This window comes from Anguilla rostrata, chromosome 9 (assembly GCF_018555375.3).
Source record: "Anguilla rostrata isolate EN2019 chromosome 9, ASM1855537v3, whole genome shotgun sequence".
In the NCBI taxonomy this organism is placed as follows: Eukaryota; Metazoa; Chordata; class Actinopteri; order Anguilliformes; family Anguillidae; genus Anguilla; species Anguilla rostrata.
Genome location: NC_057941.1, coordinates 47,311,871 through 47,330,695, shown reverse-complemented (window position 1 = coordinate 47,330,695; position 18,825 = coordinate 47,311,871). Strand labels below are relative to the sequence as shown.

The 18,825-nt window shown below is 41.8% G+C and overlaps 1 protein-coding gene across 1 annotated transcript; it reads left to right on the top strand.

The window, feature by feature from the left end:
- The first annotated feature begins 3,652 nt into the window (after window positions 1-3,652).
- gig2e (grass carp reovirus (GCRV)-induced gene 2e) lies at window positions 3,653-18,745 on the top strand. The gene is made up of 7 exons (XM_064353176.1): window positions 3,653-4,090; window positions 7,211-7,677; window positions 10,995-11,396; window positions 14,314-14,320; window positions 14,430-14,915; window positions 15,818-15,865; window positions 17,944-18,745. Exons 2-7 carry the CDS (start codon window positions 7,226-7,228, stop codon window positions 18,424-18,426), a joined length of 1,878 nt encoding a protein of 625 aa, XP_064209246.1. The 5' UTR covers window positions 3,653-4,090; window positions 7,211-7,225; the 3' UTR covers window positions 18,427-18,745.
- The last annotated feature ends 80 nt before the right edge of the window (window positions 18,746-18,825 follow it).

Genomic DNA, 18,825 nt, shown 5'->3' with positions numbered 1-18,825 from the left:
ACACACACACACACACACACACACACACACAGAGACACAGTACACACTGCAACACACACACACACACACACAGCGTCAGGCTTTGCAGTGCTCTCTTCACAGACTCCTGCTCTCCCGTCCAGCCCAGCCCGCGTGTGTGCGCGCGCGCTACATTCCACAGACTGGGAGCAAGGCCAGCGCTCGAGTCCTGGGATAACTCACCTCTCAGACAGCCACTCCCCACCCCGGGCCAATCCCCTAAAACCCCCCAAAATCCCAGCAAGAACTCCCTAAAACCTGCGGCTCAGCTGCACTGGAGATCTCAGGCATCAGCTGGTCACCAGGGTGGGTCCGACTCAGAGATCCGATCCTTTACAACTGACATTCAGTAGCTCAAATAATACACCCACGGGGCAAAGGCAGGGCTTTGGGCCCCAGGAAAAGATCCCACGTTTAGCCACCTCACCCCTGTACACATACAGCACAATTTTTTTGAAGGGCCCTTGGAATCACAATACGCCCCCCCCCCCACCCCACCCCGATACAGCACCCTTGAATCACCAGTGATGCTATCCATCCACAACAAAAACGTGCGCCTCGTTCCTCAGTTATTATGGAAAAAATGACACAAATGAATGTTTTCCTGGTGCGGCTGCCCTATTTTTGGCACGCTGAAACGCAGAGGTCGACGCATTCTTTGGCACGGTCTGTGCAGCCGCACACGGATCTGAGCAGTGGTGCGCTCAGCTCCTTCCTGTTCGCTCGCTGGCTTTCTCCTCGCACACTCCTGATTCCTCTCGCCCCGTTGCTATGGAGCGTTTTTATATTTAGCCTCGTTCCTGGGCTCCCAAGGTTTTCTTATAGCTGCTGTGAAGTATTTTGCCGATGTCTACTCCTCGCCCACTCTCCAGACACCACCGATCTTCTCCGGTCGGAGGTCTCTGCGAAGCACAACCTAGTCAATATTTGACCGATCGTCAAGAAAGGAAGAAGAAGAAGAAAAAAAAGAAAGATTCCGATGCGCAAAACCACGGGAAGTTCTAGAAAGGTGCTGTGACGGCACGAAGGCTGATTCTCTGTGAACCCGGATCAGTCCTCCAAAACCAAACGAAAACCACGGCAGTACATTATGGCAATCAGGATTAGACATCTTCACCATTGCCATGCTATTACTGTGGCCAGAAAGCTGGGCTGCTATCCCCCAATGTTCCAGGAACCAACTAGTTCCACGAGGAGCATGCAGTAAAATGCCCAGTGTTACTTCAACTCTTACAGATTACATGAGTCCAGTAGGGACCATACGCACTCTGTAGAAGTTTCATAACACTGAATGTTTTGCTGCATACCCTTGAGCCATTGGTACTTTTGAGCAAGGTACTTAACCTGAATTGCTTCATTATGCAGCAGTAAATTTAGATAACATGTAAACATCGGAGCAATGTAACGCCCTCTGCATGAAAACTTCCACTACGCCAACAAAGAATGAAACAAGACTAGGAAACCTAGTATATAGCTGGACCTAACACACGTGATCCGTGATCCAATAGTGTAACTTCATCACTCAGTCACTCAGTCACAGACATTGGTGTTTGTAGGGTTGCCCCGCTGTTGCGGTCCATCCAAAAATAATACTATGACTGGTAGGCGTGACCTCGTAAACTGCCGGTTTAGCTGATTGGCTGAGAGTGTGTCCTCAAGGAAGGCTCCACCAACCATGGCGCTCGAGATATGTTTTATTGTGACTTGCTCAGTCAGATGCGCGATTTTTGAAATCTCAAGTACCGCTTGCAGTTTTCAGTGCCAAACTGTCGTCGAGGTTTTGCATAAACTGACCTTCACCCTTTCAGTGTGTTCTTGCAGGGCTGAATATCCCAAAGCAGCAGTGCTTTGTGACCACTGTAACAGTTCTCATTTTACTTTAACCAATCATATGGATTGGCAAACCGTTATCATGTAGCTTCAGCATTCTCACAATGCACAACCCTCTCCCTGACCCCTGTTGCATAACATTTGGAAACATTCGACGAGACTGTATATGCTGCCACACTGTGGACACTTTTTGCAACTGCTGTCACAGAATGCTACCGAACGCCCGGCAGTCAACTGTTGTCCTTGACTTTGACAAAATGAGCTCAGCAAACTGTATTGGTCATAAGACATTCTGACTTGGCGAGCTAGCAGGGAGATGTTCGAGTCTGTGCTCGGGAGTGAACTGAGAAAGGAGCGTGAGGGCACAATGTCTGAACTGAAAAAAGGGTACTAAGGACATAATGTCTGTTTTGTATAAGCGCTGTATAACCGGTGCACTGCAAACCGTGGATTTTTCTCTCATTTGAGTATTCCTTCCCTGTTCTCCTCAGCAGGTGTGTGGTCAGGCTTCTGGCGTTGCCATGGCTGCCTGCTTCACCTAGCTTGAAAGAGCCTGAAATAAGTGTGTGTGTGTGTGTGTGTGAGAGAGAGAGAGTGAGAGAGAGAGAGAGAGAGAGAGTGTGTGTGAGTGTGTGCGTGTGTATAAATGCATGTGTATGCGTGCTTGTGTGTGTGTATGTGTGTGTGTGTGTATGTGGAGGAATGGAGGAATATTCCATTTCAATTAAATTTGATTTATGTAGTGCTTTTCATGGAGATACTGTCACAAAGACACTTAACAGGAAAAATTAAAACCATAATAACCATAAAATAGTTTATTGTAAAATTACCAAACAATTACATTGATGAATGATCGACAGTCACCCTTTTAATTTTAACTGCAGGAGTCTTGCCCATAAATGTCAAAGCTTGCTTTGGAGAACATTTAATAAAGCAGGACTATAGCCACTATCACCGATCCATTATTTTTACTTTGTACTCAGAAGTACTTCAGTTCACTATTGCCTGTTAAGTTCACTAGAGAAATCCAGTAGGCTATGTGGGTATCATTGCCATCCAGAAAAATAGCATATTAATGTACAACATACTGCATAACAAGAACTTGAAAATTCTACAGGTAGCCTGCTTTCATAAAACGAGTGATTTGCTGCCATCTGCTGCCTGGTTGGTGATTCAAATGAACACGCATTTTCAGATTTGTGATTCTGTTCACTTGAAAGACTCGTTCAAAAACTTTCATATGGAGGTATTTACAAAAAAAAAAAAAAAAAAAAAGATTAATTGTGACTGCAAATCGTTTTAAAGAAGAAAGTATCTATCTGGGGCGACATAGCTCAGGAGGTAAGACCAATTGTCTGGCAGTGGGAGGGTTGCCGGTTCAAACCCCGCCCTGGGCGCGTCGAAGTGTCTTTGAGCAAGACACCTAACCCCCAACTGCTCTGGCGAATGAGAGGCATCAATTGTAAAGCGCTTTGGATAAAAGCGCTATATAAATGCAGTCCATTTACCATAAAAAGCAATTTCTTTAGAGTTTTAACAATTATATTGCTATGGATCTACTGTTTCTGTAGCATAGGCTACATATATTTAACATCCAGATTCAAAAAGTAAATGTCGTCCACAATATTTTGTTCCAATCATCTGTATTCGCTGGTTAGCGAAATAAACTGGCTGAGCTCACGGATGGAAGAAACGCATGGTAGGACTTTCTACTTCTGCTGTTTTTGTTGCACCTGGGGACAATGTAGGCTACTTAAACTTAATTGCTCCAGAAATAGCTTGCAGTTTGCTAAAACATCGAATAGCTCGCACGTTAAATTGATAGACGGGTAATAAATTATCGGCTACTGCTGAAACAAAATTTTATGCATTAATCGATTTTCAGTGCCAGAATAATGGAGATAATTTCTAATTCCACACCACCGTGGACAAGGTTTCCAGGTCCAGAGAAAATATCCAGCCCAAAGTCTGCTTCAAACCCGCTCAACGCTTCTCGTCACATTAATAGGCCCTACCGCTAACTAAATCAGCCGGCAATAAAATGCTGTCGCTAGCTGTCTAGAAACTAGCTGTAACTTTAGGTGACAGCGGTCAACTTTGAAAGTAGCTAGCCCACAAAAAACCGCACACCGCGACTATGTAATCTTTTACCCGCGACTGAATTTTGAAACTAGCCAAATGTGGCTGGAAATCCGCGAACCTGGCAACTCTGACCTTGGACAATAAAGAAGACTATAACACGGTAAGGTGGGCTTGATTTGTTTTCAGGGGTGTAGCCTACGCCCACGACCTTCTTCTATCTAGCCTATTCAAGTAAGTTTACCAACAAGCGTACCAAACCAGTTGCAAGCGCGGAACGCGAGTGGTGCTGTAGGCTTCTCACACTCATCGGAAAGGTAACCTTGGCCATAATATATTTGATATTAAATTTGACTATTTTTTATTTTTTTATTTTTTTTTACAGAGTAGGTCTGTCTTAGGGCTACGTGTTTGGTGTTCATTTTCGAAGAGCTGTGGAGCTGTAGCCTATACTTTTGTTTTTGTTTAAGGAATTTTGAACGCAGATTTTATGTAAGTAGGCTTGCCTAATTTACACTGTGTAGGACGAAATGTGCAAATATGGGAAGAATGATTGTGTGTGTGTCCTGAAAAATTATGAAGAACGTGGAACTTGGGTTTAGTCAGACGTGTCCAAATTGTAAAAAAGTTCGAAAAGTTTAACCGGGAAGCACGCACCTCTTTATTAGAATTACATGTAGGCTACGCTGTTGTAGGCAATCTGCATGCCATTATTTATTATTGTGAACACAGCGAATGGTCTTCATAAAATGTAAAATATATAAAATATTTCAGTAGGGGTTGGATTCCGGTGTTACTGTCTAGCCAAGGATGTGTCGACCTCTTATTGGGTATCTGTATGATGCTACTTTTCCGCTTTCAGTTTTTCCGCTTAATTGGGCTGCCTTTGAAGTGTTGCCGCGGGTTGAATGTTTTATTTATTTTTTGTTATGGACTGCTAACCATATTCGTTATATTTATATATAAATATCCGCTTTTTAAAAGAAATAGATTTCCTCATAGCTACTTCCTAAACCGAACTGACTCCAGATCAGTGCATGCACTCATGGCCATGCGACATGTCCCCGATGTCTTGGTAGCCCATCCTGGGCGGTAGCTCAGTTTGTTAACACCGGCACGGCCACAAAACAGGTTCATGCCATAGCAGTTGGGTGATATTTCTTTTTCCCCCAGCCGCATTCTGACAAATTTATAATTGGTAAAATAACTATTTAGGGGAAACTCTGAATGTTTAAAAATGTTACTGTATAAATGTTTTGAACGAAAATTTGCGCACACTTTTCTCCGATGCGAGTTTTTTTTTGTGTGTTTTGTTTATTTGTTTTTAATCGCCAACGTTTTGGCAACAGGTTGCCTTCGTGGGGGATTTTAACGCAGTTAAAACACCTCACTAATATGTAAAATATATTTGCTTGATTTAATTTGATTATTATTATCAAAGGTATCAATTGTCAGTTAAATTTCCAAATTCGCTGATAGGCAGAGCAAATTGTTGGATCAAATTTTATCAAAATGTACAACTCGAACCCACTTAAAATGAATAAATTTAGCAATGATAGTAAGAAATTTAGAAAGAAATTTAAGTTGCAACAAAAGACAACTAAAGACAAGGTTCAACTACCTTAATAAAAATAACAGGTTACAGACATGGACAAGTTCTTGGACAAATCTCCGGTTTCCAAGGGCCCACAATGGCACACACACACACACACACACACACACTTACTTACCTCAGGCACTGGTGTACTAGGTGCAGCCCTTTCCTGGATCACCCTCACTGTGGCTGCAGTGGCTGGGGTCCTTGTGCTGCCTCCATTGTATATGCGGTACCACGAGTGCCTACCCTACATCCGCATGGAAGATGCGCCCCTTGTACAGCTTTGACACGTTCCACTCAGGAAAAATCTCCATCCAGATGATAAACGCATTGTAGGCCGATACATCAATTATGTTATAAAAAATGCCTAAAGGCCAGCACGCAGTCATTCGCTTGGTGCTGTAGGACCCCGTTACTTTGTCCAAGTTGTTCCACCCCCTCTTTGGTGGCATTGTAATCTAGGATTATGCTTGGTTTCTGGTCCTCTCTGGTGCTGATTTCGGCATTTTTATGGAGAGTGCTCATGAGACACTAGGGCTGTGGTGTCTGTGATGACGAACTTGGACAATTGAAGGGCCCTATACTTGATCACCAACAGTTCGGCATATCTGCACTTTCTCGCACTTTACAGGTGAGGTAGGGATAATGGATAATAAGGAGAAAGAGTGTTTGTTTGTATGTGTATTTGTGTGTGTTATATTGGGGTGAAATGTGTGTGTGTGTATCGGCATGTATTACTATCTTTGTGAGAACCAAATGTCCCCACAAGGATAGAAGGATGAGGAAAATTATGCAAGGTGGGGACATTTTGCTGGTCCCCACAAGTTCAAGAGGCTGTTTTAGGGTTAGGCATGTATTGGTTGGGGTTAGGGTTAGGGTTAGAGGTTACGGAATGAATGTAAGTCAATGGGAAGTCCTCACAAGTATAGCAATACAAACATGTATGTGTGTGTCTGTGTGTGCGTGTGTGCATGCAGGGGTGTGTGTGTGTGTGATTGGGGTGAAATGTGGTGGGAGGGAGTAGGAAACAAAGAAAGAAATGGTCTAAATTTGACACTTCTGACACCTTTTAGCCTCCACTTTCACTGTCAGGTCAAATGGACCCGAACAGTATCTCTGTGATATAAACATGTAGGGGGGGTTTGCAAATACATGAAACGAACCATTTTCATTTCAAATGTTGATTTCACCAATTTGACCCGCAACATAACAGGAGGGTTAAGGGGTTACCACGCATGTGCACACTACAGTTGTCACTTCTTGTTCTTAGTGGCACGCCCATAAATCTGATACCTGCTTTTTTTTTGTTGACAGAAAGTTTTAAATTTCATGTTTTTCATCATTAATGTGGTCTTTCTGAACCTGTTATTCCATTTGTGATGTTAATTCAACCTTCCTCCAAGGGGAATATACAAAACCGGCTTATTGTCATCAGTTCTTTGATTTTGGTCTTGTGGTTTGAGTTTTGATTTTGTGGCAGCTGTCACCTAAAGATCCAACCCCCTCTGAAATATTTGGTGAAATATCAAACGCTTGATTGAATTGTAGTGTAAAATATGCTCTATTTATGTTTTAGAACTGGCCTGTTAATTTGGGAAATATCCCAGAACTGCAATCCATACCAATGTAACAGCATGAGCATGTTCTACACATTTAATTTTCTGTTGAATTTTGAATGCATTACAGTAAAAAGGGAGGAGAATGTACTATAATGAAGACAACTTGGGGCCAAGGCTTCCCTGCCTGGAAAGCCACTCCCATCCTCAGGACAACTGGTCTTACATCATGTTCCACGGCACCACCAGGGAGGCTGCCGAAAGCATAATGAGATTCGGCTTCTGTCCCTCAAAGGACGGCATGCTGGGACGTGGCGTGTACGTCAGCCGCGACCCCCAGAAGGCCAGCCGCTACCCCCTGAACGTGCATCCGGCCAATCGCCTGGTCCTGGAGCTACAAGTGGATGTAGGGAAGGTGAAGAGAATTGACCGCCAGGGGCACCCCCTGCAGAAGACCTGGCACGACGCAGGCTACGACACAGCCTGGGTGCCCCCCAACTGTGGCATGGTGGCCAGTGGCCTGGAGGAAGACTGCATCTGGGACCCCATGAGGATCAGGGTCATCAGGGCTTTCCTGCCAGCACCCACGCTGGTCCAGTGCCCTGTCCCGTTCCAGAGCCCACTCCCCAATCATAATTTTTTCGGTTGGCATTAAATGAGGTTGTACAAACTGCAGTTTAATAAATAAACTGCGATACCTTAGTGAATAAATTCTGATATTTTAAAAGTCTCAAGAATTGGCTTCCTGATTTGTTTCTCTTCATAAATATGAAAGACTGTGAATTTGATATGTCATTCATCCATGGACTTAACTGTGAGATACTTTCATTGAAATGCTTTTGAACCACATCCAAAATTGTACAAGTTAGAGAATTGCTTATCCAGATGCTCTTATTTTGCAGTGAGACAGAATTACTATGTTTTTGCTATACATTTGCAAGGATACATCCAACACTTGGTTAGACACATTGTAGTACTAGTAGTGAAAATTTCATCAGATTATTTCTATGTTAGGGGGTTGCTATGTACTGTCCATTGTCCGGTTATTGGAACTCGGGTTGGCTTTCGGGACGTAACTGTGTGTGTACGTACACACACATGCGCGCGTGCACGTACACACACTGTTATGTCCCAACCCGAGTTCCAATAACCAGGGACAACAACGGGCAGTTACATAAATGCCACAAACAAAACAAGGAGTCAAAGTCTACATACAATAACAAAAATATACGATTTATTACATACAATAAGACAAAAAACCGAGCACATTACCACGTGTAGGCTAACAGGATGGTTATGGCATGTGTGTGTACGTGCGCGCATGTGTGTGTGTACGTGAGTGTGTGTATCTGCAGGAGGAATATTCCATTTCAATTCTGTTTTATTTTTGTGGTTTCACATGGTAGACGGTACCTAATGTACCTACTCTGACAACATGTCCCTGGTACCCTATATTTTTTCCTCTTTCCAAAACACTTAGAAATAAAATAAACTGGGTGCCAATAAATTAATGAAATGGCAATATAAATATATGATAACCATAAAATAGTTAGTTGTAAAATTATCCAATCAGTACATTGATGAGTGATAGACAGTCACTTGTGTTAGGCCTAAATTGCTGGCTCTATTCTTAGACTTGAAGAAATTTCTTTTTTTCCCATTTTAATTTTAACTACAGGAGTCTTGTCTATAAATGTCATAGCTTGCTTTTGTGAACATTTAATAAAGCAGGACTATAGCCACTATCACTCACCCATTATTTTTACTTTGTACTCAGAAGTACTTCAATTCATTAGAGAGATCCATGTGGGTATCATTGTCATTCATAAAATTAGCATATTAGTTTACAACAGACTTCATAACGAGAAGAACTTTAGAATTCTACAGGTAACCTGCTTTTCATAACGAGAAGAACTTTAGAATTCTACAGGTAACCTGCTTTTCACAAGACAAGTGATTTTCTGCCATCTGCTGCCTGGTTGGTGAGTCAAATTAACACACATTTTCAGATTTGTGAGTCTGTGCTGAGTTCACCTGAGAGACTCGTTCAAAAACTTTCATATGGAGGTATTTACAATAAAAAATGTGAATTGTGAAAGAATTGTGACTGTAAATGGTTGTAAAGAAGAAAGTATTTTTAAAAAGCAATTTTTTTGAGTTTTAACAATTATCATATTGCTATGGATCCACTGTTTCTGAATCGGAATTGCTATGGATCCACTGTGATGTAGAATAGGCTACATATATTTCAGAAAGTAAATGTCTTCTACAGTATTATGTTCCAATCATTTGTATTCGCTCTCACGTCAAATGGATAAATAGGTAATAAATTATCGGCTACTGCTGAAACAAAATTTTACTGCATTAATCGATTTTCAGTGCCAGAATAATTGAGAGAATTCCTAATTCCACACCACCGTGGACAGGGTTGCCAGCCCAAAATCTGCTTCAAACCCGCTCAACGCTTCTCGTCACATTAATAGGCCCTACCGCTAACTAAATCAGCCGGAAATAAAATGCATCGGAGAAACTAGCTGTTAGGCGACAGCGGTCAACTTTGAAAGTAGCCCACAAAAAACCGCACACCGCGACTGTATAATTTGTACCCGCGACTGAATTTTCAAACTAGCCAAATTTGTCTGCAAAACCGCGAACGTGGCAACTCTGACCCTGCACAATAAAGAAGACTATAACACGGTAAGGTGGTGTTGATTTGTTTTAGAAGAAGTTCGTGGGCGTAGGCTATCTAGCCTATTCAAATACGCTTACCAACAAGCCTACCAAACCAGTTGAAAGCGCGGAACTCGACTGGTAGCCTACTGACACTCATCTGAAAGGTAAGTAACCTTGGCCCTACTATAGCCTATTTTTATTAGATTTGACTACTTATTTTTTTTTACAAAGTAGACTACTGTAGGTCTGTCTTAGGCCTACATGTGTTTGGTGTTCATTTTCGAAGAGCTGCTTAGTGGTAGCCTGTTTTTGTTTAAGTAATATTGAACGCAGATTTTATTCAAGTAGGCTCGCCTAATTTACCTTCTGTAAGCCGAAATGTGCAAATATGCGAAGAATGATTGTGTGACAAATTATGAAGAACGTGGAGAACGTTCGAAAAGTTTTGCCGGGAAGCACGCACTTATGTAGCCTATCCTGCTGTTGTAAACTCAGGCAATCTGCATGCCATTATTTATTATTGTGAACACAGCGAAAGGTCTTAATAAAATGTCAAATATATGAAATATTTCAGAAGGGGTTGGATTTCAGCGCCAGTGTTACTGTCTAGCCAAGGATGTGTCGACGTCTGTCTATTTATGATACCACATTTACGCTTGCAGTTTTCCCGCGGAATTGGGCTGCTTTTGAAGTGTTGCCGCGGGTTGAATTTTTTTTGGGGGGGGGGACTGGTCGTTTCACACGAAAACCGTATTCGTTATATTTATAGGCTATATAAATATCCGCATTTTAAAATAAATAGATTCCCTCATAGCTACTTCATAAACCGAACTGACTCCAGATCAGTGCATACACTCATGGACAAGCGACATGTCCCCGATGTCTCGGTAGCCCATCCTTGGCGGTAGCTCTGTTTGTTAGCTTTTGGTTTCGTAGTTTGATTTTTGATTTTGTGGCAGCTGTCACTAAAAGACCCAACCCCCTCTGAAATAATATTTGGCAAAATATCAAATGCTTGATTGAATCGTAGTGTGAACTCAGTATGCATGCTCTATTTATCTTTTAGAACTGGCCTGTTAATTTGGGAAATATCCCAGAACTGCAATCCATACCAGCGTAACAGCATGAGCATGTTCCTCACATTTAATTTTCTGTTGAATTTTGAATGCATTACAGTATAAAGGGAGGAGAATGTACCAGGGTGATGACAACTTGGGGCCAAGACTTCCCTTCCTGGAAAGCCACTCCCATCCTCAGGACAACTGGTCCTATATCATGTACCATGGCACCGCCATGGAGGCTGTCGAAAGCATAATGAGATTCGACTTCTGTCCCTCGAAGGACGGCATGCTGGGACGTGGCGTGTACGTCAGCCGCGACCCCGAGAAGGCCAGCTGCTACCCCCCGAACGTGCATCCGGCCAAACGCCTGATCCTGGAGCTACAAGTGGATGTAGGGAAGGTGAAGAGGATTGACCGCCAGGGGCACCCCCTGCAGAAGACCTGGCACGACGCAGGCTACGACACAGCCTGGGTGCCCCCCAACTGTGGCATGGTGCCCAGTGGCCTGGAGGAAGACTGCATCTGGGACCCCATGAGGATCAGGGTCATCAGGGCTTTCATGATAGCACCCATGCTGGTCTAGTGCCCTGTCCCGTTCGAGAGCCCACTCCCCAATCATAATTTTTTCGGTTGGCATTAAATGAGGTTGTAGAAACTGCAGTTTAATAAATAAACTGCGATACCTTAGTAAATAAATGCTGATATTTTAAAAGTCTCAAGAATTGGCTTCCTGATTTGTTTCTCTTCATAAATCTGAAAAACTCTGAATTTGATCTGTTATTCATCCATGGACTTAACTGTGAGATACTTTCATTGAAATGCTTTTGAACCACAGCCAAAATTGTACAAGTTAGAGAATTTCTTATCCAGATGCTCTTATTTTGCAGTGAGACAGAATTACTATGTTTTTGCTATACATTTGCAAGGATACATCCAACACTTGGTAAGACACATTGTAGTACTAGTAGTGAAAATTTCATCAGATTATTTCTATGTTAGGGGGTTGCTATGTACTGTCCATTGTCCGGTTATTGGAACTCGGGTTGGCTTTTGGGACGTACCAGTGTGTGTACGTACACACACATGCGCGCGTGCACGTACACACACTGTTATGTCCCAACCCGAGTTCCAATAACCAGGGACAACAACGGGCAGTTACATAAATGCCACAAACAACATATAATTACAAATATATACGATTTATTACAGACAATAAGACAAAAAACAGAACACATTACCACGTGTAGGCTAACAGGATGGTTACGGCATGTGTGTGTACGTGCGCGCATGTGTGTGTGTACGTGTGCGCGTGTGTAACTGCAGGAGGAATATTCCATTTCAATTCAGTTTTATTTTTGTAGTGCTTTACATGGATATACTGTCACAAAGACACTCCAGGGAAAAAAGGAAACTTGGGAAAGAACAAATGGTTGCACTTCAAGATAAATATGACCCCACCCTTCCACCTGGTCCGTCCCAGTGCCTTCAAAACCACATTGCTTTTATTTATACGATCACGAAACTTTGACAATATGTGCAGAATGCGATGTGGAAATAAAAACTAAAGAACAATTGCAATTAAATAATTTTTTGTTGGATTTTCACATGGCCTAATGTGCCTACTCTGACATGTCCCTGGTACCCTATATTTTTTCCTCTTTCCAAAACACTTAGAAATAAAATAAACTGGGTGCCAATAAATTAATGAAATGGCAATATAAATATATAATAATCATAAAATAGTTTAGTTGTAAAATGATCAAACCAGTACATTGATGAGTGATAGACAGTCGTGTTAGGCCTAAATTGCTGGCTCTATTCTTAGACTTGAAGAAATTTCTTTTTTTCCCATTTTAATTTTAACTACAGGAGTCTTGTCCATAAATGTCATAGTTTGCTTTTGTGAACATTTAATAAAGCAGGCCTATAGCCGCTATCACTGACCCATTATTTTTACTTTGTACTCAGAAGTACTTCAGTTCATTAGAGAGATCCATGTGGGTATCATTGTCATTCATAAAATGAGCATATAACACACATTTTCAGATTGGTGATTCTGTATACACAGGTCACTTGAAAGACTCGTTCAAAAACATTCATATGGCGCTATTTACAAAAAATATATATCTTAATTGTTACAGTATATGAGATATAAATACAGATACTAAAACGTCCGATCCGATAACTCTCAAATAAAGTTGATAAGAAGCGATCGGCCACTGCTGAAACAACATTTTACTGCATGACTCAGTTTTCACTGGCAATAATATACTGGAGGGGGATTCCGAATTCCATTGCATCGTGGCCTCTTAAAGAATAACACTGACAATAAAAGTTTAAAGTTTCGTTTTTGCAGAAGTTAACGCCTAGACTTTACGTGTATTCAAATACACATACTAACAACCTACCAGTGTCGAGCGCACGGAAAGGGGGCGTGATACTAACAACACCACTCGTCTGAAAGGTGAAACGTCGGGTGGTCGAGTGGTCGATTTAGAGTTTCGTTTTTGCAGAAGTTAACTCCTAGAATTTCCATGTATTAAAATACGCTTTCTAACAAGCTAACCAGTGTCAAGCGCACGGAAAGGGAGCGTGATCTACTAACAACACTAATAATCTGAAAGGTAATCTTAGACCTACTATATATTTTTATATTTATTAATTCGCTTATATATAGGCATATGTATTATTATTATTATTATTATTATTATTATTATTATTATTATTATTATTATTTTGACATATTAATGCAGGTCTGTTTTACATGTGTTTGATGTTCATTTTCAAAGAGCTGTAGGGTAGGCCTACTATAGACTTTTTTGGGTACCGAATCTTACTTACCGAATCTAAAATACTACATTTACTTGACTAAGTTACGCTATGTAGGACTGAATATGCAAATATGGGAAGAATCACTGTGGTACAGGCCAAAAGTATTAGGCCACCATGTTTACTTGGCTCTGCACATCTAATCTCCTTCTCATTTTCAACATTTCTTATAATTGTAGTGCATATTTTGCATACACTACAGGCCAATGGTATTAGGCTACCTGTGGTTAAAAAAATAGATTATTTGTAATTAAAGCCAGAGGAGGCTATGTGTTATTGGAGGTAGAAACTGAAAAAAAAATGTTTGCACTTCATTATTCAACAAATGTGCAGAAGTTAACTGAAGTTTAAAAAATAAAAATAAAAAAAGGTGGGCCTGTACTGTATGCCCTGAGAAATTATGAAGAATGTGGAACTTAGTTTTTAGACAGACGTGACAAAGTTTGTAAAGTTTAGCCAGGAAACACGCACCTTTTTATTGCGTATACTGCTTTAGACCCAGGAAAACTGCACACCATAACTTCAATGTGAAGTATGTATTGTATAACTATCAATGTGAACACAGTGAATAGTTTTTGTAAAATATAAAAAATATTCAGTATTTGGTAATAAAGCAAAGACTTGATTGAATTGGACTGTGGAACCAACATGTCCCATTTACGTTTTACAGCCTCTGTGTGGGCCTACTAATTTGGGAATTATCCCAGAACTGCAATCCATACCAATGCAACAGCGTGAGCATGTTCTGCAGATCTCATTTTCCGTTGAAATTTGAATTTATTACAGTATAAAGGGAGGAGAATGCCCCGAGGTAGAGGTTCCGACAAGGGGCAGAGGCCCCCCAGCCAGCAGAGCCACTCCAAGCCGGGCAAAAGCGCAAGCTCGTCCTACGTCATGTACCACGGCACCACAAAGGAGGCTGCCGAAAGCATAAAGAGGGACGGCTTCACCCCCTCGGAGAAAGGCATGCTGGGGCGTGGCGTGTACGTCAGCCGCGACCCAGAGAAGGCCAGGCGCTACCCCCTGGACCTGGATCCGGCTGGCCGCAGGATCATGGAGCTCAAAGTGGATGTGGGGAAGGTGAAGAAGATTGACCAACAGGGGCACCCCCTGCAGAAGACCTGGCAGACCAAGGGCTACGACACGGCCTGGGTGCCCCCCAAGTGTGGCATGGTGGCCAGTGGCCTGTCGGAAAACTGCATCAGGGACCCCAGCAGGATCAAGGTCACCAAGGTCCTCAAACCCACATCCTTGCCCCCATCCCAGACGCCATGAGAGCGAACGTGGGAAGGGCGACGAATATTAGACCCTTCAAACCAATCGTCCAAGAAAATGCAAGGGGCCCGGGCACAGCACTGTTCTTTCTAAGTTTTGATGTCAGAATATTTTGATAAATCAGAAGTTCACTTCAGAAGTTGTTAAATGAAAATGCTGTCCTGTCTTGCGAGTCACAGATCATCCTGGTCATTAGTAATCTGTACTTACCGTAATATTTCCTGCCAAATGCACTGTGCCTTCGATTCTATTGTTTTGTTTTAAAACGACTTTGTAGAAACTGCTTTTACATTAAATGAATGCAAATGTTTGAAACGTCTTGATGCTTTCTTTCCTGATTTGCTTCTTCAGAAATATGATAAACCAATCCCTCAGATTTTAGGCTGGTTTTCACCCATGAACTTAACTGTGAGACACTTTTATTGGAATGCTGTTATAGGACCATAGCCAGAATTGTGCCAGTCAGAGGATTTCTTATCCAAATATTTTATTTTGCAATGATAGAGCATTACAGCCTTATTGGTGAACACCTGCCAGGACACACACAGTACTTAGCATTACAGTAACAAACTGTATGATGGGCATGAAAATTAATAATATTAATAAAAGTGTGGAATTGCCCTATGTGATCCTGGAACAAGGGCACAAAAGGAGCACAATTTGTTTCTGCAATTTGTGCCAAATCTGCTCTTAATCATTCAAATAGTCTTATTCCGGGCTGCCCAACCGTGTTCCTGGAGATCTACCATCCTGTAGGTTTTCATTCCAACCCTAACAAAGCACACCTCATTTAACAGCTAGGGATCTTAAGCTGCTAATTAGTGTGTCAAGTCAAGTGTGCCAAAGTTCAGTTGAAATGAAAACTACATAACAAGAAGAATTAAAGATTCTACAGGTAGCCTTCTTTTTACAAGACGAGTGATTTGCTGTCATCTGCTTCCTGGTTGGTGAGTCAAATGAACACACATTTTCACATTTGTGATTCTGTACACTCAGTTCACTTGAAAGACTCGTTCAAAAGCATTCATATGGAGGTATTTACAAAAGAAGGTTCACTGTGACAGTATATGAGATATAAATTCAGATACTGTGTGTATGAGCTGCATAAAGGCATATAACATTTATGGAATCTTCAAAACCACCATATTCCTGAATCCTGATATTCTAGTTATTAAAGTGATAAGAAACGTGAATTAATATTTACATTTTTATGAACAATGACCATATTGCTACGGCTCCTCAAGAAGCCACTGTTTCTGAAGCCGTGGTGATGTAGCATAGAGCGGTTTAAATTCCAAGTTCAGAAAGTAAATCCCCCTCCTCGGTATTTTGGTCCAATCACCTGGACTTGCTCATTAGCACAGTTCTTTAGCGGGCAGGCAGGCCTAATTAGCGAAATCAGATGGCTGACTTTATGGGTGGATGAAACACACGGCAAGACTTTCCACCTCGGGGGGAAGTTACTGTAAGAGAATTGCTGCAAAAATCGCTTGCAGATTGTTAAAACATCTAATAGCTATCGCGTAAAGTTGATAAGATGTGATCAGCTAGTGCTGAAACAACATTGTACTGCATGACTCAGTTTTCAGTGGCAATAAAATACTGGAGGGGGATTCCTAATTCCACTGCAACGTGGCCTCTAACATTGACACGGTGAAACGCCGGGTGGAGTTGATTTAGTGTTTCGTTTTTGCAGAAGTTTACGCCTAGAATATCCGTGTATTCAAATACACTTAGTCCTACTAACAAGCTAACCAGTGTCAAGCGCACGGAAAGGGAACGTGAACTACGAACTACAATACTCATCTGAAAGGTAATATTAGACCTACTATATATATATATATATATTACATAGTACTGTAGGTCTGTATGTGTTTGGGGTTCATTTGGAAACAGCTGTAGGGTATAGGCCTTCTATTTGGGTACCGAATCTTGAACAAGTAAAATGATGAACTTGACTACGCTACAGGGCTGAATATGCAAATATGGGAAGAATCACTGTACAGTACAGGCCAAAAGTATTAGGCCACCATGTTTACTTGGCTCTGCACATCTAAGCCTAACTTCTTTTTTTCAATATTTCTTATTATAATTATTGTGCATATTTTGCGTACACTACAGGTCAATTGTATTAGGCTACATGTGGTGTAAGAAGAAAAAAAAAACTGACAGTAGATTAAAGCCAAATGAGGCTATTTTGAGGAAAGTCATGTCTAAGATTATTTTAAAGTAAAACTCATCTTGCTGTGTTATTGTAGGTATAAATTGGAAAAAAAAGTTTGCGCTTTGTTATTCAACATTACGTGACGTTACAGGCATTTAGCAGATGCTCATATCCAGAGCAAAATACAACATTTCGCATAGCATTTACATTGCATCCATTTATACATCTGGATATATGCTGAAGCAATGAAGGTTAAGTACCTTTCTCATGGGTACAGTGGCAGTGTCCTTATCAGGAATCAAAACTGAAACCTTTAGGTCACAAGACCGGCTCCTTACCCATTGTACTACACTGCTGCCCTCATCAACAAATGTGCAGAAATTTACTGAAAAAAAACTTACAGTAGATTTATTGTAACTGAAGCCAGAGGCTATGTATCATTGTAGGTAAATAAATAAAAAATAAATATTTGCACTTCATTATTCAATAAATGTGCAGAAGTTGACTGAAGTTAAAAAAAATAAAAAACAGGTGGGCCTGTACTGTATGCCCTGAGACATTATGAAGAATGTGGAACTTAGTTTTTAGCCAGACATGACGAAGTTTGTAAAGTTTAGCCAGGAAACACGCACCTCTTTATTGCATATACTGTTGTTTTAATAAAAAATATTCAGTATTTGGTAATAAAGCAAAGATTTGATTGAATAGCACTGTGGACCAAACATGTCCCATTTACTGTGTACAGCCTCTGTGTGGGCCTACTAATTTGGAAATTATCACAGAACCGCAATCCATACCAATGTAACAGCATGAGCATGCGCTGAATATCTAATTTTCCGTTGAAATTTGAATTTATTACAGTACAAAGGGAGGAGAATGTCCCGGGCTGGAGGTTCCAACAAGGGGCAGAGGCCCCCCAGGCAGCAGAGCCACTCCAAGCCGGTCAACAACTCGTCCTACGTCATGTACCACGGCACCACCAAGGAGGCTGCCGAAAGCATCAAGAGGGAGGGCTTCCGCCCCTCGGAGGATGGCATGCTGGGGCGTGGCGTGTACCTCAGCCGTGACCCCAGTAAAGCCAGCGACTACCCCCTGGACGTGAATCCGGCTGACCGCAGGGTCCTGGAGGTCAAAGTGGATGTGGGGAGGGTGAAGAAGATTGACCAACAGGGGCACCCCCTGCAGAAGAACTGGCAGGCCAAGGGCTACGACACGGCCTGGGTGCCCCCCGAGTGTGGCATGGTGCGCAGCGGCCGGGAGGAAGACTGCGTCAAGGACCCCAGCAGGATCAAGGTCACCAAGGTCCTCAAACCCACATCCTTGCCCCCATCCCAGACGCCATGAGAGCGAACGTGGGAAGGGCAACGAATATTAGACCCTTCAAACCAATCGTCCAAGAAAATGCAAGGGGCCTGGCCACAGCACTGTTCTTTCTAAGTTTTGATGTCAGAATATTTTAATAAATCAGAAGTTCACTTCAGAAGTTGTTAAATGAAAACGCTTTCCTGTCTTGCGAGTCACAGATCATCCTGGTCATTAGTAATCTGTACTTACCGTAATATTTCCTGCCAAATGCACTGTGCCTTCGATTCTATTGTTTTGTTTTAAAACGACTTTGTAGAAACTGCTTTTACATTAAATGAATGCAAATGTTTGAAACGTCTTGATGCTTTCTTTCCTGATTTGCTTCTTCAGAAATATGATAAACCAATCCCTCAGATTTTAGGCTGGTTTTCACCCATG

Bases quoted from the DNA above. Each gene is read 5' to 3' on its own strand.
- gig2e (XM_064353176.1), top strand. From the start codon at position 7,226: ATGTACTATAATGAAGACAACTTGGGGCCAAGGCTTCCCTGCCTGGAA. The intron at 7,678-10,994 runs GTGCCCTGTCCC...CTTCCTGGAAAG, and splicing joins CCAGCACCCACGCTGGTCCA to CCACTCCCATCCTCAGGACA. The intron at 15,866-17,943 runs GTGAGTCAAATG...AATTTATTACAG, and splicing joins TGTCATCTGCTTCCTGGTTG to TACAAAGGGAGGAGAATGTC.